Source organism: Alligator sinensis, unplaced genomic scaffold (genome assembly GCF_000455745.1).
Source record: "Alligator sinensis unplaced genomic scaffold, ASM45574v1 scaffold277_1, whole genome shotgun sequence".
Classification (NCBI taxonomy): domain Eukaryota; kingdom Metazoa; phylum Chordata; order Crocodylia; family Alligatoridae; genus Alligator; species Alligator sinensis.
In genome coordinates, this window is record NW_005841899.1 from 3,730,076 (window position 1) to 3,753,503 (window position 23,428).

Genomic DNA, 23,428 nt, shown 5'->3' on the forward strand with positions numbered 1-23,428 from the left:
CCTTCTACTTCTCTCTATAATATCTGCAAAGGTTGTGCTGAAAACTGATTCTGCTGGAGAGCATGCTGTCTGCTGAATTACAAGAGTTAAGGCAATACGCCCTGTGAGTTCTTGCAGATTTAACAGCTAAAAATAGTTTTTGAAGAGCTGAGCCATATGGACCAAATTCTTTCCTACCTATGTTTCTGCAACATCATTGAACTAATCTGAGTTGTGCAGATGGCTGATTGCATAGTTTAGCCAATACAGATATTGTTGACATTAATAATTTTTCTCCTAGTATCTGTCCAAATGGATCCCAGTGTTGGTGTTTATGTGCATGATGTACACAAAATTAAAATTGTTTAGGCTAGGGACAGAAGTTATACATAAACCGGTTTAAGAGATCAAAAATCAGTTTAAACCTGTAACAGAACAAAAGTGCAGTGCACATAAACCAGTTTCAAAATGGCTGAAACTGGTTTGAGATAAACCTGGTTAAGTGTAGTATCAGATTTAACTGCTTGAGGTCAAACCAGTTTATGGAACTTCTGTCCCAGACCCCACCCTGCGGCGAAAGGAGTAGGGAGGGGGCTTATTCCTCCCTCTCTCCTGGGGACCCCGGCCGGGGTCTGCCTGGTGAAGACAGAGCAGGCCCTGTTGGGCATTCCTACCTCCACTGTCACTTGAGGGAAGGCCAATAATTGATCTATTATATAATAATCCACAAAAATCAGAATACCCTTAAAAGCTGAACAGCTTTTCTTTACACCAATCAGCCAACCATAATCCAGTGGAGAGGGTACTGGTGAAGATTACCTGGGTACAAAGGGCACATGATTCTATTTAACTATGTCTACAAGGATTGGTGGCATGATGGATGGTTGAATCTGCATGGACATACCATCTTGAACAAGTATATCTGGTGCAATGCAAATATATAATCTTTAAATAGGTGCAGGTACAGCCAAGTAAACCACTTTTTATAGTGTTAGTGATGTTGTAGCCACAATGGTCCAGGAATTATGCAAAAGGCAGGGATTTTTTGGGGGTGATATCTTCTACTGTACCAACTGCCTGGTTGAAATAAAGTTAGATAAGCTTATGAATGCAAGCTTCTTCATCTGGTCTGAGGAGGGAAGCATACAAGCTCAGAGCATGTAAAGAGCCAGGAGTAGAGCTGTGAAAATGGAGAGGGGAGGGAAATTCTCAGGGGTAGACAGCAGAAGAAAAGCAGCTGATTAGCTATCAAAAGGGAGGGGGTAATTAATACCTGTTGTGTATAGGAAGAAATTCAGAAATCAGGTCCATTAGAGTGTCAAAAATCAGTTTCAGTGTTCAGTGCTTGGTTCTCAGTGTCCAGCCCTGTTATGATTTTTCATTCCAACACTCACCTTTTAAAGGTGTTCGGTAAAGCACAATGATAGGTCAGAAAAGGACACTGACCTCATGAAAAATGTGCTCCTACTAATGTATGTGTGTCTCTGTCCTTTATATTTTTTCTGTGCGAGTTAATTCTGGTGCATAGTTGCCATGAGGGCACTTGGTGCATTGGATCGGATATATTTTATAAAAAACATGTATGGTATCTATGGATGCTGGTGAGTTTTTTGTGGGTGTGTTAATAGCAGTGGAGATGTGCTGACATCTAAGTACTCTATTGCCAAGGTAAGGCTGTGTCTCATTTGATGTCTGTTGAGCAGTGGGGAGTTTGCTTCTGATGGTGAGTTGAGCAAGGTTGAGGGGTTGTCTGAAAGCCAGGAGTGGAGGGGCTGAGAATATTTCTCTCAAGGTCTGATCTTTGTTGAGTATAGGCTGTAACTGTTTTAGGATTCTTCTGATTGGTTCCAGTGTGAGGTGGTAGGTGATGAATAGTAAATTTCCAGAAAAATGGAGTGTCAGGGTGTGATGGACTGTGGAGTTTTATTGTAATATTTTTTTGTGTTCTGTTCATGTTATGTTGCATAATTCATCTTATGTTCTATCATTCAGTTAGCCTATGATGCTAGCATGCAGGGAGAAGAAGGGTTAATAGATTCCCAGCTAAGTGTCAGGGTTGCAGACAAGATGGAATTATAGCCTCCAGGGCCTCAAATATCTTTTTTGACATATCAACAAAGGTACGATGGCCCACACCCGGGAGTCTAGCAGGGCAGATAAACATACAAAGGGGAAGGGAGTATGAACTAAGGGTTGCCATCTCCTTGCGGGAAAATCTGGAAAGTCAAAAACCAGCAGGGTTGCTCTGGGGCTCAGGGGGTAGAAAGACCAAAGGGGACGACCTTTGAGGGTGCTCTGGACTGTGGGGACTGGAATGGTTTTACCCTTTGGAGGGGGCAGACAACCTTTGGCTGGGTTGCCTTTTTCCCAGTAAATATCTTTATTTAAAGAGACTGTCTGCTTTGCTGCTTGGACCTTTATACAGCACTCACTCTCCCCAGCAAGAGGCAAAGGCTGTGAACAGGCATTCATTTGTATAACATTTTTGACAAATTTCCACTGGTAGAAATCTTTCCAGAGAGGGAGCATGCAGGTGTTCAGCCTCCCCCTCTCCCCTGCTCTCTACACCTTCCTGAGACTGGTGATCCCAATCTGGGGAAGACGTGGGGATCAGTGGCTGCTCCACTTCCTTTGGTCCTTGGGGGTGGGGGTTGAGTGGTAGTGGTGAGAGGGAGGGTGGAGTGGTGGGAAAAGACTCCCTGCACCTTACCCTGACCATGGTCTGGGGAACAGGTAGGGAGCAGCCTCCTCTAGTCTCCCAGTCTTCAGAAGCAGAGCAGAGGGAGCACTGAGGAAAGCCCCCAGCCCCTTTTCCAAGCTGGGCAGTGCTGGATCTGGGGAAGTGGCAGGGAGCAGTGCTGGCTGCTGCCCACCTGTCCCAGGCTAGTCTGGAGGAGGAAGGGAGCAACAAGGCAAAGCCCCTGTCCATTCCCAGCCCGGGGACCTTAATCTGGGGAGCAGGCAGAGAGCAGTGAGCAGGTGCTCTTCTTAACTCCTGGTCACAGGGGATGGAGCAGAGGAAGCAGGGGGGACCACCCCCACCTACTCACCAGACCGGGGACTCCAGTTTGGGGAGTGGACAGAACACAGCAGAAGGCTGCTCCTCTTCCCTCCTGGTGTATGGAAAGGCTGGGAGCAGGTGTCCCGTGCCTCTCTAGACTGGAGCCTTTCCCTAGTGCAGGGAAGTATACAAGTGTTCGTTCTACCAGGAGAAACTCTCCAAGGAGCAAGCTGTACCAGGTCAGAGTTAGGTTATTTTTCTTCATGGGTTATTTTTTTTTGCCATTTTTTCTCTGTGAGAAACCTTGTGAATGCCTCTACACTCATGGTTTCTACTCGAGAGCTGTCTGTACATGGCTGAAGTCCCTCTCTCTGGAGTGGCACTAGATGCTAGGTCCTTGAGTCAGGCCCATGGAAAACCAGGGAAGGTCGAGAGACTGAAAGGCCAGGGCCTCAGGGAGGGAAGGAGCCTGGGCTCCCGACTTGGTCTGGAAGCTGTGCCTGGGGTGGCTTTGGAGGAATCTCTCAGACCATGGTGGTCCTGAGCACACATCCCCTAGAGAGCACTCTGACACAGGGACACCAAAACTACTTGTCAGTTTGTTTCCATAGTTTCAAATGGTGTTTATAGAAAATTGAAAAAAGGGGTAATTTAAAAAAAAAAAATCAAGTAGTTCATTTTGACATTTTTCAAAAGAAAAGGTTCTGTTAGAAAAATGCAAAAACATTTTCTATTGACACTTTCTAAATAACCTTTTTTGGCTTTTCATTTTGAAGTGACTTCCTATTTTAAAAAATTGCCTAAATTACAAGGAAACAAGTTAAACCTATGAGTAAATAATCCAGAAATGGAACAAATGATTTGTATTGAGGGAATAAAATGTTTTGGGTCTACACAAAATAGATTTTTTTTTGTTTCTATTATTTTGCCCAAAATCTTCTAAATTGAACTTTTCCCTATTTTTTCAGTTTTGCTGTTGAACCAAACCATCTCTTACTTGTCTAGGTCAGCTTGCAAGCTCTTGTCTACTACTATGCCAATTCAGAGGCTGTTCCTCACAGCCAAACAGTTGTATTCTGTTTGGTGAAGCAAAGCCACATTATGACCTATATCATATTTCTTTTATGACTTATACAGTTGCAGTACCCTGTGGATGGTGCTGCAATATTTCCTTAGCTAGAGTGTAAAAAAATGACTTGTTAAGAACATTGAATTTACAATGTAATTTCAATAGTAAGCTCTTTGAAGCAGGATTTGTCCATGTTGTGAAGTGCCTAGTTAGTATGTCTTTGAATGCTGTATGAGTAATGCCTAAAAAGAGATCATCTTTGTACCATCACCTCGGAGGAGCAAAACCTGCATTTATAAATGTAATACAGGTAGGTGTTTCATAAGAATGTAATCATGAAGTAGATAAGAATACATATATAAAGATTTACTTTTGTTGCATTTATTATATTTATTTATTACTTTTCAGCTGTTACATGCCTCTCGGAGAATAACCATTCTGCAGATGTCACTGAGTGCCTGCAGTGGATAGGACCTATGCCTCCCCTTGTACAGGAGTGTTTAGTTCCCTGCAAAGATGACTGCACATTTACACCTTGGTCTAAATTTACAGCATGCACCGTAGACTGTGAATCAACAAAAAGTAGAAGGAGATCACTGACAGGTACCAACATGTTTAACAGAGACAATTACGAATAACTTTTTCAGATATTAATGAACTGACTTTGAATTTTTGTCAGATTGCAGATTGAATATTAAACATCTGTGACAACTTTATATATCAAAAGGGCTCATTCAGGTGTGAAAATGGTATAGGATTTGGCCCACACTATTTCAGTCTGGGTTGCAGATAGATCAAAAGGGATTTTTTTATACTGAAAATAATATAAGAAATATTTAGGTGTAAACTAGCAAAACAAAATGATGTCTCTGCAATGCACAAATCCATGCCACTTGTGTTACCTTGAGAAAAATAGGCAGAAAACTTGGAAATATCCCAAATTATTCCATTTAAAAATGTTGGACTCAGACTTAGATGAAGTCCAGACATACCACTCCAGTAATCCATGGTAATGCCAAACTCATAGAATTTTCTAGCAGTGTTACGCTGATTTTATCTGATCTCTTGAGATATTAGTAAAAAATTTTGGTTCAAGTTCAAACTCCATTCCAGTACTTTTATCTCTACATCAAGTATTTGCCTACAGTATTTTTGTAATATTGTTATTTAAATGCTAAACAAACCGAGAAGCTTTAGACCTTAAGAGTTCAGGCCCATTTGGTTTAGTATCGGCAATCTTTCTCCTTTGCCACAGTTTGCTAAGCCAGATGGAAGTGAATTATGCTATTTTTAAAGATTTATAATAAATTTACTGTTATAGTCACACTTTGCACTTGTAGCATTTCATATGTTCTATTTTGCATTTAAAAGGGCTGTGCTTTAGTTACTTTTGGTTATTCCATAGCAGGGGTGAAACATCAAAAGCTTTTACACAGAATGAAAAATAAACACAACAGCTTTCATAAACATACCCTATGTTATAATGTTTAGGAACTGAATAATAGTTTAAGTATGGTGGCTATTATATTTTGCCTTTTTTCTTGTAACCACATACAAAATTATTTTGTTATTGTTGGCATGATTCAGGTTTTCAGCAGTGGACCATTTCATTATACAAAAATAACAGAATAAAAAGTTATATTCATGAGCTTGGCTCATTAAAGATAAAGATTTCTCTTTTACATAAAATCCTTATTATGGAATTTTACATCGTTTGTGGCAAAGAATTAATAGTATATTGCCCTCAGTATTGGTGCCTGCACTTATAGAGAAATAGAAATTTTCTATCCCTCTCAGACTATTATATGGCTAAATTTACAGCTAAGGTCTGATCATTAGGAATTAATTCAATGACCATTTTTATGATATGTTTAGATCTATAATTTCTTTATGCTGATATGTATATTCACTACAGTATACCAGGGGCCTAATTTTCCTCCTCCTCACTTCAATATAAATCTGAGAATAGGTCTAGCTGAGTCAATGGACCCAAGTGAGTGTAAAACTTATGTCCTATGAAGGCTTTTTAACATTGCTGTTCTGCTGCTGAGTCTTTATTGCATTGACCAGGCTGTGTGTATTGCAACACAGCAAATTTAGTGGAGAAGTTAGTTGAGAATTATGAGAAAATAATTTAATTCAATAAGATACAAGAACAGTGTACATAACATTTCTACAGTTGAAATTCTGTGCTCCTTGATATTCACTTACGGCATTCAGTCTATGCAACAGGCTTTGCTGCCCACAAATTCCCAACTTAATGAAGTACCATACCTGAATCTGATTTTGTTTCTGCACCTTGCATTTTTGCATAGTACTTATGTCTGTGATATCTGTGCACTTGTCTGTGGTGCTATCCATCTCCAGGCAAGGAGGGTATGGCAGAGATAACATGCTCTACTAATTGATGTCATGCTTCATCCCTACATCTGGGTTTGCCATCTGATCAGGCTGTCTAATCTGGCAGGTCTCTGGATGATAGGCATTAAATGTTTTGACTCTAAACTAGTAGACTGACTTTCCAAGAGCCAGCATGGCACATCCAATGATGTGAATCATGATAGCTGTAGTATGATGAAAAGACAGTTTTCCAGTTTGTCACAGGGTACCCGCACTGGGTTAAACCAGATGAGTTTAATTAATTTACTCATATATGTTGCTTTTATGGGCTTGGCACTTTGCTGCCTACCGTGTCTACTTTCTTCAGGCCTTGGCTTTTTTTTCTCCCCTGCTTATCACAGCAAGAATTTTCTTCTAAAACATTTTTGGTTGAATATACATGGTAATTTCCTTCTCTGATCTTTGGCATTTGATCACTTTTCTTTCCACTCTTCTTTGCAATGGCGATTGACTTTCATCTGGGCATTATCACCCTGAGAAACACATATAAACTCCTTGGGTTCTCCTTCTCCTGCCTCTTCTAATCTCCCTCCCAACCACAGGATTCTGAAAACCCTGAGACTGGAATCAGAAGGGATTCCAAAGTGGTGCTGGCAAGAATCAGAGACCGGCAGAATGGGACAAAAGCAATAGGGAACTGGTTGAAGAACATACTGTTGTCTCAGTTTGAGGGAGAAATGGATAAGGCTATTACATGTGTCTCTATGTAAGACATCATACAACCTATGGGATGATCCTACAGTTGGATATCAAGAGTCTGCTACAGAAACCTTTATGTCTTATGGCCTGAACTATAGTCTGGAACTAAGGTCTCCACATTTACTCAAGCTAAAGATTAAAGCAGAACATTTGTCATGGGAAATATTTTTTATGGATTTTAAAAAGAAGTCCTTTCTGTATCTGTGTGAGTGTGTCTCCTGTTCTTGTTCAACATATTGTTTCCCTATGCTCAAATTAATGCACTGAATTTATCATAAGAGCTCATCAGTATATGGCATTTGGTGGAAGTCTCCTAACTGAATGTTAAGTATCTGTTTCCTTCCCACTGTATGTTTTCAGTCTTAGTGTCATAGAGGCTTAGATTCATAGTGAAGTAGGGCTGGAAGGGACCTCCAGAGGTCATCTAGTCCAACCCTGTGCCTGAGGCAGACTCATCCCTATCCAAACCATCCCACACAACTGTAATCTAAACTCTATATCAGACTACCCTCAACCCTGACACAAAATAGATCTAACATCCTAGCCTGCCCCAGGTAAAGCTGAGGAAACTGCCTCTATAAAATGTTGTCAATATATACTCCCCAACCCCCAGGGGAAGGCAAGATCCCCCACAATCCGTTTCAGTTTGACCACGGGGTAAAATTCCTTTCTAAGCCCAAATATGGTGATTGATCTGACCCTGAACATCTAGGCAGGCTTTGCTCCTAGAAGAGAATCGGTATACCCCAGCTGAAGTCCCCAGCCTTAGCTGTAGCCATCACCCAATGCCTCTGAGGAGACTAAAAAAACCCCTTGACACATATAGCAGAAAAAAGGGAAGGGGGTGGAGCGTGGGAGCAACACCAAAGCTCAGAAGCATGGGAAATTCCCATGGTAGAAAATAGGTATAGCTACACCTAGATAATCCCTAGCCAGTGACTGTCCAACCTCTTCTTGAACACCTCCAGTGACAGAGAGTTTATAAATTCCCAAGGCAGTCTTTTCCACTGTCTCACTATTCTTACAGTGAAGAAGTTTTTTTTCTGGATATCCAATCTAAATTTACTCTGCTGCAACTTCAGGCCATTGGTCTGCATCCTCCTCTCTGCAACAAGAGACAAAAGGTGCTTCCTCTCTTCTTTATGGTAACCTTTCAAGTACTGGAAGACTGCTATCATGTCCCCCCTTACGTGCCTTTTCCTCAAGCTGAATATGTTTAGCTCCTTCAACCTTGCCTCTCATGACTTGCTTTCCAAGCCCTTTATCATCTTTGTTGCCTGCCTGGACCCTCTCTAACTTCTCTATTTCTTTTTTAAAATATAGAGTCCAGAATAGCACATAATACTCCAAATGAGGCCTAACCAGTGCTGAATAGAGAGGCACTAGCACCTTCCATATCTTCTGTTGATGCATCCTAAAACTACAAAAGGTCATTTGTTGCCTCACATTACAGACTCATTGAGTCTGTGCTCTACCAAGACTACAAATCCTTTTGCATACTGTTGCCATCCAGCCAGATGTTATTCATTTTATATTTGTGTTTTTGATTATTCCTCCTGAGGTGTAGCACCTTGCATTTGTCTGCATTGAATTTCATCCTATTAGCTGTAGCCCAGCTTCCCAGTCTGTTGAGATCCTTCTGAATTCGATCAAGAAACAGCAAACAGGCCAGTTACAGAGGAGTTTGCTAGGGAAGCTCTGCTTGGAAAGAGAGGCAGGATGTGAGAGGCAGCAGATTAGAAGTCCCAGACAGAGGCTGGAGAACTTTGCAATCCCAGAGCCATCTACTTACTGCTCTTCCTTTGCTTCCACTTGTGCGGTGTCTGTCCAGGCAGGACCACACAACATCTAGGCTTCTACCCAGGTCCTAATTTGGTGCTGTGGAGGAAGGACTGCCAGAGGTGGTGCTAGAAAAGAAAGAGGGCACAGACTCCCAGGAAGGTGGAAGCTGGAAGCTTGTAATCTCTGGGAGCAAAAGGATGTTGTCATCCTGACCTGCAATGGTTTGCCTGGAGAACAGAAATATGGAGTGCTAGCAGTGGAGGAGGAGGAGCGAATTCTACTGGTGAAAGAGGCCAGGCCAGAAATTCTCAAGTTGGGGAGGATTGAGACCACTGCCACAAAGAGGATGCGATGGGTGGTGGTGGTTGGAAACTCCCTTCTGCAGGGGATGGAGAGATCCATCTGCTGGCCTGAGCTGTTGTTCTGGGAGGTCTGCTGCTTGCCTGGAGCCTGGATCTGAGATGTCATAGAAGGATTACTGAGACTCATCCAGCCCTCTGACTACTACCCCATACTGCTCATCAATGTGGGCACCCATGATACTGCCAGAGGTGACCCTGAACAGATCAAGAGTGACTACAAGGCTCAGGGTGCAAGGGTGAAGGGGACAGGGGCACATGTGGTGTTCTCCTCAATCCTTCTGGTCAAGGGGAAGGGCCCTGGCAGGAGTGGACACATCCTGCAGATCAATGCATGGCTGCACGGGTGGGGTTGCCAGCAGGGATTTGGCTTCTTTGACCATGGGATGCTGTTCCAAAAAAGATTGCTAGGAAGAGATGGGATTGACCTGATGAAGAGAGGGAAGAGCATCTTTGCAGACTGGCTCGTTAACCTAGTGAGGAGGATTTTAAACTAGATTCACTGAGGGATGGAGACCAAAGCCCTGAGGTAAGTGGGGAAACAGGAAAGCTGAAGGAAGCACAAGGAGGATAGGACAACAAGGGTGACCTCCTCATTCTTCCTGAGAAAGTAGGGCAATCAACTAGTTATCTCAGGTGTCTGTACAAGAGCGCTTGGAGCCTGGGAAGAATTGGAAGTCCTTGCACAGTCAAGGAACTGATGTGATTGCCAAAGGCTTGGTGGGAAGTGTTCAATACCTTCTTTACCTCAGTCTTCACAGGAAAGTTCAGCTCCCAGACTACTGCACTGTGCAACACAGTTTGGGGAGAAGGTGATCAGCCCTCAGTGGTGAAAGAACAGGTTAGGGACTATTTAGAAAAGCTGGTTGTGTACGGGTCCATGGGGCCAGATGCAATGCTTTCGAGGGTGCTGAGGGAGTTGGCTGATGTGATTGCAGAGCCGCTGGCCATTATCTTGGAAAACTCATGGTGACTGGGGAAGGTTCCAGATGATTGGAAAAGGGCAAATATAGTGTCTATCTTTAAGAAAGTGAAGAAGGAGGATCCAGGGAATTACAGATCAGTAAGAAAAATCATGGAGCAGATCCCCAAGGAATCCATTTCTAGGCACCTGGAGGAGATGAAAGTGATCAGGAAAAGTCAGCATGAATTCACTAAGGGCAAGTCATGCCTGATCAACCTGGTTGCCTTCTATGATGAGAGCTGGCTCTGTGGATATGGGGAAAGCAGTGGATGTGATATACCTTGACTTTAGCAAGGCTTTTGATACGTCTCCCATAGCATTCTTGCCAGCAAGCTGAGTAAGTATGAGTTGGATGAATGGACTGTAAGGTGGATAGAAAGCTGACTAGATCGTTGGGCTCAACAGGTCGTGATCAATGGCTCGAGGTCTAGCTCGCAGCTAGTATGAAGTGGAGTGCCCCAAAGGTTGGTCCTGTGGCTGCTTTTGTTCAATATCTTCATTAATGATCTGGAAGGTAGGATGGATTGCACCCCAAGCAAGGTCACAGCTGACAACAAGCTGGGGAACACAGCTGTCCTTTGGTACCTGGCCCGTCTCCCACAACTTCATGAATATCATTGCCAAGCGCTCTGAGATCTCCTCTGTGGTGAAGCTCATCTGGCCCTGCTGACTTGAATTCATTTAGACCCAACGAAAGCTATCTTACTCTCTCTTTTGTTATCTTCTCCCTCAGCTTGCACCCTTCCTTATCCAGATAATCCCGATTAGGTATTTGTCTGCTTAATTTTCTGGAGAAGACTGAGGCAAAGTAATTGTTGATTAGCTCTGCCTTCTTTGTATCTTGAGTTAGGAGTTCCCTCTGGCTTGTTAACAGAGGACTCACAGTTTCCTTGGTCCTTCTTTTCTGACCAACACACTTACAGAACTTTTTCTTGTTGTCCTTAACCTCCTTTGCTAGGTGCAGCTTGTCCTTTATCTCTGCCTTCCTGATTTTGTCCCTGTGGGTTCTTGCTATTTTCTGGTATGTGTCCTTGGTATCCTGCCCACTCTTTCATTGCCTGTATGCTTTCCTTTTGCATTGGAGGTATTTTAGAAGCTCCATGTGCAGCCATATTGATCTCTTGCCATTCTTGTGCTTCCATCATGTCATGCCATGTTTCTTGTTGGGCCTCCAATACTGTATCCCTTAGAAGCTCTCAGCCCTCATGGACATCTTTATCCTTCAATCTGTCCTCCTATGACACCATGCCTATTAGCTCCAAGAGTTGGATAAAATCTGCCTTTTTGAAATCTAGCATCCTAATTTTCTTGATCTCATGCTTTCCTTGTCTCAGGATCTGGAATTCTAGCATATCATGCTGTGTATATTTGCTGTGTAAATTGTACACTGTATCTATATGACATTAGCCATTAATGGAGGATCAGCAATAAACAAAATCCTAGTTGGAAAAAAATATTTTGGGTCAAAGGCTTATGTAATCACCAAATTTTTAGGCTGAGATTGGGAAATGTGAATTAATTTCAGTTTATTCTGAATGCAGTAAAATATGCACTGTGGTGTTGGCAAAATGCATACGTAGGTAAATAGAGTTTTACTTAATGTGGTTTACTAAATAGTTTTACTAGTGCACAAAATATTCCATTTGAAAAAAAGTATCTTCTTTAATTAAAGCCTTTGGGTCTTTGAAGAAAATTTAAAATACAGTATTACTGAAAGCTGTTTTTAAAATGGTCTGTGGGAATTATAAAAATCTCTTAATTCTATAACCATTTATTGGAAGATGGTAAGTCCTTGATCTGCAACTCTTTATCTGGAGTGCATCCACTGAAGTAGACTCCACTTGTAGAGGATGGCAGGGTCTTGTGGAATCAAAGGCATCATGTAAATATGAACTCAGCATCCTTAATGCTTTCACATCATGTCATGCTGTTTATATAAGGAGTACAATATTTAGAAGATACACATATATAGATGAGTCCCAGATTACCAAGTTTACTCCCTATATACCATATAAACTTGCAAAGCGTCTGTTGGTTTCTGGCAATTTTTCAAAATATAGAACACAGTTGATGCCACTAGGGGGCTTGCAAACTATTATAAGGGCACACTCTCCTTTTCATCTACACTATGGGGCTTGACTAAAATCAGCAGAGTTGTACTTTCAAATGTTAGAACTGGATGTGTTCCAAAAAGACCGTTATACTGTGCATTTTAACAATTTAAATGATTTAATTTTTCAACTAAATATTGCAAGATAATTGATTTTCACAGGCACCCAATGTTGTAACTTTTTTGTCTTCTAGGATAGTGTACTTAATCAATTTCTGGCCTATTTTCTTACTCCTATCTCTATATTCATTGCAGTTATGTCTGGAAAAAGGATGGAAATAATTTCCTTCAGATTTATTTCTGTTTGTTTGCAAATTTTTACACTTTCTGGAGCAAAAAATTCCCTAAACTTTTGAAAGACAAATAGTGAAGGAATTAGAGCTTGGAGCATGACAATATTGAGATCTTGTAATATAATGCATTTCTCTATGGAAATGTGTGAGGAGTTGATTCATAGAGAGTAAAATCAGATGTGACTGATCCAGCTGTCACTGGATTAAGTGAAAAACTCCCATTGCTTTCATGGGTAAAGGACTAGAAAACTGATTATGTGAATTGTTTGGTATATATATTTTGTTTGTGTGCAATATAAGAGTGAAAACATGTCCATTGGCATTGTAGCTAAATGACTGCTTACCAAAACGTATTTTCAGAGTGCTTAAGAGATATTGGAACCGTATCTTGAGTGCCTGCTATGTCTGCAGATTGTAAAAGGTGACCCAGAGATCCTTCTCTTCCAGTCAATTATGCCGCTATCTAGGAGTTGACCATAATCCTCTGGTCAGGCTTCGTGATGTTATCTTGCTCCAGAATAGCCAGATATAATAACCCTAAATGTTACCTTTTCAAAGTTTGGAGTAACTTTCTTGGCCTCCTGAGAGTTCAGAATGCATCATAGAAAAGGAGTCCCGTTCTGCCCTTAAAAACACAAAACAAAATGATAGTACCTGCATCCTGCATGTGGAGCAGGGGGAGGCAGGTCCTTTAGAAACAAGTCTCTGAAGAGTCCAGTTGTGGTATCGCCCCACTTCCTTCCAATGAAGTACTGTGTTTTAAAGACCAATAGACGCATTGTCTGCCTTAAGCTACTGAGAGATGCTTAAACAACATGCCTTAAAAATCTGTTAAGGGAAACAAGCCAGGAACACCTAATCTGGTACCAATGAAATACATTCCAGACTCAAATAATTTACCAAAGATTATCTTTCCTCTTTTCTTCAAAGCACAGTCTGTGTGCAGGGCGCATATTTAACTGGTTTGTAAAGTAGCCTCAAAGAAAGAGTTACAGCTAACTTAGACCCTTTTGTAGGTTTCCCTAGCAACCATTGATTGTAAGGGGAACAGAGGCAAAACAATCAATTTGTTTTCATCAGATAATTAAGGAAAATGATATTACATGAAATTACAAAGAATTTTCTAGCCATACAATTACTGCAGTAAGTCTTTTCATATTGCTTGCTACCCTATCCCACAGAGCAATATTTCTAAGTTCCTTTAAGTTCCACGGTTGCCCCTGGAGATAGCTACATTGTCTTTGTACTCCAAAGCACTGGCAACAACTAATAGGTGCTTTTGAAACATTCTTGTGTATTAACATCCAGATTGTCTTGGTTTTAATGTACTGAATTCCTGCAAGTATAAATAATATGGTGTGTTGTTATCAAAAGCAGCAGATGTTAAGCTAACAAGCATATTTCTCTGGTTGGAACAGGGAGAAGCAGAAAGCGAGACAAATGCCAGAATACAGAAGTTTATCCTCAAGTTGAAATGGAAGCATGCCCCTGTGAAACGTTTTCTTCCCAGCCCTATGGAAATTGGTCAGATTGCATTATTGCAGGGGATAAAACAGAGCCTCAATTAGGAATAAGATTCTATGGAGACCCCAAAGAATGTGGAGAAGGTATACGACTCCGTGCAATTGCCTGTTATGATAAGACCGGCAGACTTGTGGAGCCGTCTTACTGCAGCAGTTCTGGTAAGAAGATAAAGAAGTGTACAATGCATGTAAATGACCCTGATATTCTCTGCTCATCTAGTGAGCAATTCACCCTCTGGTACCCAAGTACACTCTTACTTACTGGGCTGTAACAACTTTTATAAAGCTCCCATAAATGCTGAATGTGAATCTGCTTTCCAACTATGTGAGTACACTTTCAACAGCTTTCTGCAGCTTTGATTGTACAGTGCCTATGACCTTTGAGCATCTTTACATGTGCTCTGGGGGGAGACTCTTGGGAGCCGCTCTAATTAAAGTGTCCATGGTGTCTCATGTATTTCTCATCCCATGCTTCAAAATGGCAGCGGAGGTGCTTTAACTAAAGCTCATTCGATCTCAGAGCTGGCGTTGGGCATATGTATAGGTGTCCTTTGTTACTACTTCAGTACAAGGATCTGTTTTATTTCTATTATAAATCCCCACCTTACAGGCATTTGTAATTAAGATTGGATAGAAATGTGTTCTATTGTGAACATGAGGAAAGTCACAATGCAGGGAAAGATTTCTTTTATACTTCTTTTAAAACATTATGGTAGTATTAGAGTGATGTAACTGTGATGGTCCAGGAATTATGCAAGAGACAAGGGTTTTTGGGGGTGATATTTTTTGTGGAACCAACTCCATAGTTGGGAGAATTAAACAAGCTTTCAAATTCAAGATATTTGTCTTCAGGTCGGAGGAGAAAAGCCAACACAGCAATAGTTATTGTAAGCTGCAGATTTTGATATCTTTGTTATGGTAGTGACTGTTACTGTGATAGTGGTATGTACAAAGGGAACAGTTTGGATCCAAAAAAGGAAAGAGAGAGAACACAGCACAATTTAAATGAAGATGAATGTGGAAACAATACTGATGAATGGAGAGGTAGGAAGTAGTACAGGAAACATTTGATTTTTAAAAAGAAAATCAAAACAAATGATCTTTTAGGTTTGTTAGATGAGGTACCATGAATTAAAATCAGGACTGAGCTAGGTGTTGGGGTGGGAGAAATGAAGTATCAAGAATAAGAGAGAGAACCTTTTACAAGAAAGGGTAGGTGAGGCTGCATTGAGGAAGGCCTTTTCAGTGAGCAGGTTGATTATTTTTGTGGTAAGAGACAGAGTTAATGAAGTGATTTAATCCTAGTGAAAATTCTTCATTCAGCTGTTTATTACTGTTCTAGTTGGCTGCACAGATTCATAAAGCTGCTTTCCAAGGTTTGATTTCTAACAATGGGGTGGACTTTTTAAGGCTTTCAGATAACAATTGATTATATCCCTATGCTATATGGTAGAGAAATGTTGCACTTTTCTCCTTTCACAAAACTTTTTTTTCCCTTCAAAAACAGGAGCAGCTGGTACTTTAGATGGATTTGTCTGTGTAATGAGTTATTCTTTTTTGAGAAATCCAAGGTTTGTGTAATTATTAAAAGAAGGAATTATATGTTTGGGGTTTCTCTCAATAGTCTCATCTGTTTTGAGCTATGCTTACTATTAGTTATATTTACATGGAAATGTCATGGCTGTAAGTCCCAGATTAGTAGAGAGAGAGGGTCTGAAACTATATGTGGCTTCCAGAGCTTCTGCTTCTTGCCCCAACAGAAATGAGAACATTGGGAAGCCTGTTTTAATGTCCTCCACTGGCATAACTTTCCTAAAGGACACTATAATGGTTCTGATCAAGTATAGGACAGCTCGAATCCACCAGGCCTTCTCCCATTGACTATCTACCTCCGTAAGAACCTTGGAATGCCTCCTGCTTCTTATATTTGGCACTGGAAGAACAGCTGGTCTGAATGATATTTCCATCATCTATATCTGGCCATGCCAGTCAAAAATGTATGTATTGTGTTAAAACAGCCTTAGAATCATGGAAAATTACGGCTGGAAGGGACCTCAGGAGGTCATCTAGTCCAACCCCCTGCTCAAAGCAGGACCATCCCCAACTAGATCATCCCAGCCAAAGCTTTGTTTAGCCAGGGTTAAAAACCTCCAAGGATGGATATTCCACCACTTCTCTTGGTAACCTGTTCCAGTGTTTTACTACCCACCTAGAGAGAAAATTCTTCCCAATATTTAACCTAAATTTCCCTTGCTGCAACTTTAGACCATTGCTATTTGTTCTATTATCTGCCACCACTGGGAACAGTCTAGCTCCATCCTCTTTCAAACCCAGCTTCAGGTAGTTGAAGGCTGCTGTTAAATCCCACCTCAGTCTCCTCATCTCTTGACTAAATAAGCCCAGTTCCCTCAGTCTGTCCTCATAAGTCATGTCCCCCAGCCCCCTCACCATTTTTGTTGCCCTTCCTTGAACTCTCTCCAGTTTGCCCACATCCTTTTGTAGTGGGGGGCCCAAAACTGGACACGGTACTCCAGATATAGCCTCACTAGTGCTGAATAGAGAGAAATAATCACTTTCATTGACCAACTGGCACCATACCTACCAATGCAGCCCAGTATGCTGTTAGCCTTCTTGGCAACAAGGGCACACTTCAGGCTCTTATTCAGCTTATTGTCCACTGTAACCCCCAGGTCCTTTTCTGCAGAGCTCCTGCCCAGCCACTCAGCTCCCAGCCTGTCCCAGTGCATGGGATTGTTCCACCCTAAGTTCAGGACTTTGTACTTGTCCTTGTTGAACTTCATGAGAGTCCTTTTAGTCCAATCCTCCAATTTGTCTACATCAATCTGAATCCTAGCCCTACCCTCCAGTACATCTACCACTCCCCCCAGCGTGATGTCATCTACAAACTTGCTGAGTTTGCTATGCCATCTTCCAGGTTGTTGATGAAGATATTGAACAAAACCGGCCCCAGGACTGACCCCAGGGGCATTCCACTTGATACCGATTGCCAACTAGACACTGACCCATCAATTACTACCCTCTGAGCCCGATGCTCCTGCAACTTTTCTATCCACCTTACTGTCCATTCATCCCATCCATACTTCCTTAGCTTGCCTTAGCTTAATGGAATGGAAAATCTGATGCCACATGAGTGTTTCCTATACTCTCTAGGGCACTCAGTTTTCCAGATGGTTCTTGCACCTGGTGGTGAAGGTGAAGGGACGGTTACGTGCATCATCTCTGAAGCCATCCCCTCACTGTGAACCTCCTTTAAAGACAGGTAGCAGGAATTTAAACTTCTGTCTCCTTTTCAAATTGTTTGAGTAAGGCTTGACCAATACTTACTTTTAGTATATTGTCAGACATTATATCTGGCAATGCAAAAATGTATTTTTGAATAAAGTATTGAATGACTGATAGAAAAATAGTCTCATAAATAACTAGCAGAATTCTGTTCAACATTCATGGAACAGGTCAAATTATAAAAACATGCTGAAATGCTAAAATCCACTAGATAAGTTATTCCTTCAGCTCTATTTGTTATATTTGCACTGGTGACCCTTTGACAGTTCCCTATCTTTATATCTAATTAAGCAGTCCTGTTAATGAAGTGCCAATTACTGTTATATACAAGCGCTGAATCTATCCTATAGTATTGTGTCTAGTATATTAGTGTTATCTGTACATCAGCCTCTGCTTATCTCTCCTAGGTCTCTTGACTTCTTTTTCCTTCTTTGTGTTTCCTGACTTTGCCCTCTTGTAGCATGCTTTATCAGTACTGCACTTCCTGAACAGCTGTTTGTTGTTGTCTTCTTTTCTTTTTCTGTCCTTGCTTTGTTACACTTGTTTTCCACTTATAATTTTGTGAGTCTGAGTCACCATATAACAACTCTGTCAAGTTCTGTTTAGCTAGCCTTACCTTGTTACAGGCTTTTATCTGTTGACTCAGTTTTTACAGTTCAGCAAAGATTATAAAGGTTAGCCTTAACTCAACCTACATCTATAAGCAAGCCTGAAGCAAGTTACAGTTTGAATCCCTGTATTTCCTGACTTTCAATATTCAATTCCTTAAGTTGCAGGTAAACCATACTGGCCAAGGAACAAATTCTGTCATTCCAGTATTTCCTAAAATCATTTTGTTTCAAGTTGTAAGGCAGGGTGCTGTTAACAGCTTTCTGACTTAAAGGAGAAAGATCTTTTAGAAGATTTGTGGGACTTCTGCAGGTAGCCTATAATAAGCAATCTTTTGTACTCTGTCTGCAAAATGCTTGTTATATAGATCAATGAGTCTTTCCCTTTAATTGGTACATTAAAGAATCCTGGCCAACCTATCATGAAAGTGAGACATCATCTATCAGCCTTATCTATATACCAAGTTTGTCATTATTTTTAAACAGAAAAAGCAGTTTCCTCAAAAAACAGATTCTTTTTTCTGGAATTCTATCACTTTTGACCAAATATCTTATGGATCATTCTTTTGATTTTTTTTAAACAGATTTATTTTGAAAAGTTCTGCAAATGCGTTTCAGAATTCCAAAATTTCCTTTGCCCCACCTCTTGCTCCTATATTGCTGAAGTCCTCAGCACATCTCATCTTCCATGAAAGTTCAGGGAAATAGCTGTCTTTCTGCAGTGTGTTTTAAAAATGAAACACGGCTTTGCTGCTTCAGACCAACTTCCACCATGTTCCGCATACACTGTATTTTTAAAATTAAATACAACAGTGCCAACGCTATCTTGTGTATCCTTGGACACATGAAAATTAAAGTGCAGTACATATAATCTAACATAGTCTATTATCACTACAATTTAAAATATCCACGCATTTGCATGCACTCAGACACAAAAGATTCAGAACTACATATATTTGTCAGGGAAAAAAGAAAACTTTTCAATAAAAATATTTTGTTGAGGTGGAGGATGTCACCAAAGTTTTGTCTTCTGTACCATTAAAGGTACTTTCTGCCAATTGGTTCACCGGCCCTAGAAAGAGTGATTCTGGATGGCATGCCCACCACAACACCATTTTTAGATACAGGAAGGATCTGTTCTAGCCTCATAGATTCAGTTGATGCAAATCTTCAGAGCTTTTATCACTTTTGACCAACAGTGATATTTAATAGCCAAATGGGTTCCAAATTTAGCTCTGAAACCTTGTCTGCGCCCTTCTTTGGAACCACTCTCAGGCATTTGAAGGACGTGTATTTCCTTGAGTGCAAAGTGACATTCTTAATTACAGCTGTGCCTGCTATTGGAGATGTGAATTTGGAGTTGTCTATTAAAGAGCATTTTCTCCATTCTTTTGTTTGAATACATAGTATTATACACAACTTTCAAAATTGTGCTCCAAGTTCATTTATATTGCATATAAATAATTTCCTTCACTGTTCAAAATCTACTAGCTTAAGAAAATGTAACTACAGTTTTCTTTTTCTTGATGCCAGAATGATAATCAAGTGTCACTTGCATCACAATGCAACCATTTGGACACTGCTGTTCTGTGTGTTTTATCTGGCAACAGATTCAAAAGTAACAAAGCACCAAAAATCTTTATTTCTAAATGGGTCAAGCTGGCTATCAAAGAATCTGGTCTAAAACAAGATAAGATTCTCTTGAGGCATTAATACACATGGATGCCCGTTCTACTTCTAACAGAGTAAGAAAAAAAATATGTAAAGTAGCAACATGAGCGACATCCTCTCTGCTGCTACATTCAGTCACAGTGCACTGCTGTTTCATATCTCTAAATGTAAGTCTTTATACCAGAGCTTTCCTTTCCATATAAGCCTATGAAAATTGAAGAGTTTATTTGCCAGAAAAATTGTTTTCCTGTGCTTGACTATTCACCAGTTTTGAGGCTTCCATCCTTATCTCTTCTTGTTGTTTATTTTTAGCCTTAGATGGCCTTTACATTTTCTGTATTCTTGTTAGTTTGACATAATGTCGTCTTTGCAGGATCTTAAGTGGAACTCTGGCACAGAAATTGCTGCTCAGCATAGAAGGGGTGTCTTGAAATAGTCTTGGAGCAAGTCAATTTATTATTAAGTCGATTGCACTGATTTGTGTGTTAAACTACAGCAAGAAGAATCTTTCTGCAACATGCCCAGTTGCATAACCCACAATAACATTATTAGTTTAAAAAATAGTGTAACATTAATGTACCATCTTCCAACAATGTGAAGGAGTCTAAATAAATGCTTTGGTCTCTTATTAACACAACTTAATAAGATAGAATGCTGTTTCCTTTACGTTTTACTGTCTCATTATTAATAAATTATGTTAGGCTTAAACTGGAATACCATTTCAGAGTAAGGAGCATACTTGGTAGCCGTGTTGGTCTGAGACAAGAAGATATACAAAAAACTAGAACTCCTGGTTCCAAAATGATACCTTTTGATACCCTTTGGTCTAGTTTTTCGTATTTCAGAGTAAGGCATTTTAATGAATTGGTAAATTATACTTTTCAAGATCCCTGCTATTCTTGTTAAGGCAGCACTTCATAACTCCATGTACAACCAGAACTGATGTTGGAAACCATGTTGATTTCACCTGTCTCTTACATAGATCATGTGTTTCTGCAACTGTATCTATTATACCGACCTGGCTTTTCTAAAACTATGATGGCCAGAACATTCACGTGAATGAATGACATAATAAATGGAAAACACAGAAAAACCCTTGCTTCTCAGAGTGGTCCATTACTCTAACCTAACTACAAGATAAATGGAGGGATTTAAGGCGCAACTTTATTAGCTGAAAACTGGGCAGTAGTGTTATGATCCACCCTCTCTTCTGATAGAACCAGCATGTTAACTGATCCCAGGCTGTGGTCTTTGTCTCCCACTGTACCCCCAGGCTAAAATGTGGACTTAAATTTGAATAAATTAACATAATTCAGGACACCAGTGACTGTATCTACAACGTAAAGTCCAGAATGGGTAAAGCATGTCCTGTTTTGGAAAAACTAGGTCTATGGAAGTTCAGCATGATTTGCTAGAACACAAAAATGAAGACTTTTGGGAGCAACATCTTGAGTGGTCTCTTAGATTGGACAGAATCCTGAAGTACTTCTGTTTCATATTTTAATGCAGGTGTCCACATAACATTCTAATAACATGGACTGATTGTATACTTAATAAAGAGGCTGTAGAGTAGGCACCATTGCCTACAACAGTGATGCTCAACCTTTTGGTCCCATGAGCCAGATGAGCGGTGTGGGGCCCATCTACAGGCCTAATCAGGCCCTGGCGGCCTGTTATTGGAACCTCCTCCTGGGATTGGATCCCAGGGGCCTATCACCACCCCCATCTCAAGCCCTGCACTCTGGGTTTGGGTGTTGGGGGCTGAACACCATCCCCTCCCAGCCCTAAACACTAGAATCAGGTACCGGATCTAGTGTGAAGGGCCGAGGGATCCCCACAGGTCTGAAGATTTGTGGTGCCATCACTCTCCTCCAGCCAAATTTTTGGACATGAGGGGAGCCCTATGTGCTGGATGGTACAGTGCTGCAGGTTGGATATGACCCATGGGCCAGAGGTTGAGCACCCCTGGCGTACAACAGATTAAAAAACATGGAAGAAGAGATGGACACATTTATAAGCACACCTAATAACACACTACTTAAGCACTGTGGGAAGGAGATGGAGAGGGCAACCTGAAGTCAGGTAACATCACCAAGGAGGAGTATTCAGCACTGGCCCACACCTGTAGGGAGCAAACTAGGAATGCCAAGGCCAAAACCCAACTCAAGCTGGCTATGGGAATCAAAGACAACAAAAAGTCCTTCTTCAGATACATGGATAGTCAGTTGAAAAACAAGGGCAACATTGGACTCTTGTAAACGAAATCAGGCAACCGATACCCAGGAAAAAGCTAATCTCCTTAATGATTACTTTGTTGTCATGTTCCACCAGCCCAAGGGGATCACCCTGCCAAACCAGACACAGGATTGCCACATCACACGCCCATCATTGGCAAAGATCTCCTGAGGAAACACCTTGAGAGGCTGGGCATCCACAAATCAGCTGGTCCAGATGGAATGCACCCAAGAGTGCTAAAGGAAATGGCTGACATCATAGTATAGCCAATGGCGAGGATATTAGAGAACTTGTGGCACTTAGGAGAGGTTCTGTAAGATTGGAATAAGACTAATGTGGTGCCTATCTTCAACAAAGGGAGGAAGGAAGATCCAGAGAACTACAGGCCTATCAGTTTGACCTCAATCCCTTGTAAGATATTGGAAAAAAATCATTAAAGAAACCATTAACAGTAGCCTAAAGGAATGAAACATTCTGAAAGACAGCCAACATGGCTTTGTTGTGGGTAGGTCTTGCCTGACCAACCTCATTTCCTTCTCTGAACAGGTGATGCATCACCTGGACAAAGCAGCAGAGGTTGATATAATTTCCAAATTATAGGGAAGTGTGGTCACATTGAGTATAGGCTTTACTTGGCCTTGGTGAGGCCACAGCTGGAATACTGCATCCAGTTCTGGGCTCTGCACTTTAAAAACGATGTGGAGAAGCTTGGGAAATTCCAGAGGAGAGCCATGCGCATGATTAGAGGATAAGAGTACAGGCCTTATGAGGAAAGGCCGAGAGGTATGGGACTCTTCAGCCTGGAGAATTGAAGGCTCGGGGGGGGACTTGGTGGCAGCCTATAAGTATATAGGAGTGTACATCAGGAACTGGGAGAGTCTGTCAACCAAGGCACCCCAAGAGAAGACTAGGTCTAACTATCACAAACTCTGGGAAGACCAGTTTAGGCTGGACATAAAACCAAATTTCTTTACCATCTGAGTCCACAGAGCTGGGAATAGACTCCCTCTAGAAGTGGTCCAAGCATCTACTCTGGACACTTTTAAGAAGCACTTGGATGCTTATCTTGCTGGGATCATTTGACTCCAGCTGACTTCTTGCCACTTGGGCAGGGGGCTGGATTCAATGATCTTGCGAGGTCCCTTACAGCTCTAATGTCTATGAAGGCATGTTTTGTAATACAGTATGGCTGAAGCCACATTATTGTACCTGGATATAGAAGTTTTTTGTGGTGGGGAGCCCAGAATACGAATTACTGGTGCCATTTGACTTCTTCTTTAGTCACTTGTTGGGAGAAACATAATGACAATGATGATGAATAACTGGGGTTAGGCCCTGCTTGGACTGGCCCTCAGATTCAGATGTATTTTGGAACTTTTCCACTACCCCTCTTTTATTTAGTGCTTGGGGCAATGTGGCCACTAAAAAGGGG

General features: G+C 41.2%; 1 protein-coding gene across 1 annotated transcript in view; it reads left to right on the plus strand.

The window, feature by feature from the left end:
* THSD7B (thrombospondin type 1 domain containing 7B) overlaps nucleotides 1-23,428 on the plus strand; it is a 685,311-nt gene that overhangs the window by 457,085 nt on the left and 204,798 nt on the right. Inside the window, exons 13-14 of the mRNA XM_025197580.1 lie at nucleotides 4,458-4,652; nucleotides 14,075-14,338. Of these exons, the coding sequence (XP_025053365.1) occupies nucleotides 4,458-4,652; nucleotides 14,075-14,338 (459 nt within the window). The remainder of the gene's footprint in view (nucleotides 1-4,457; nucleotides 4,653-14,074; nucleotides 14,339-23,428) is intronic.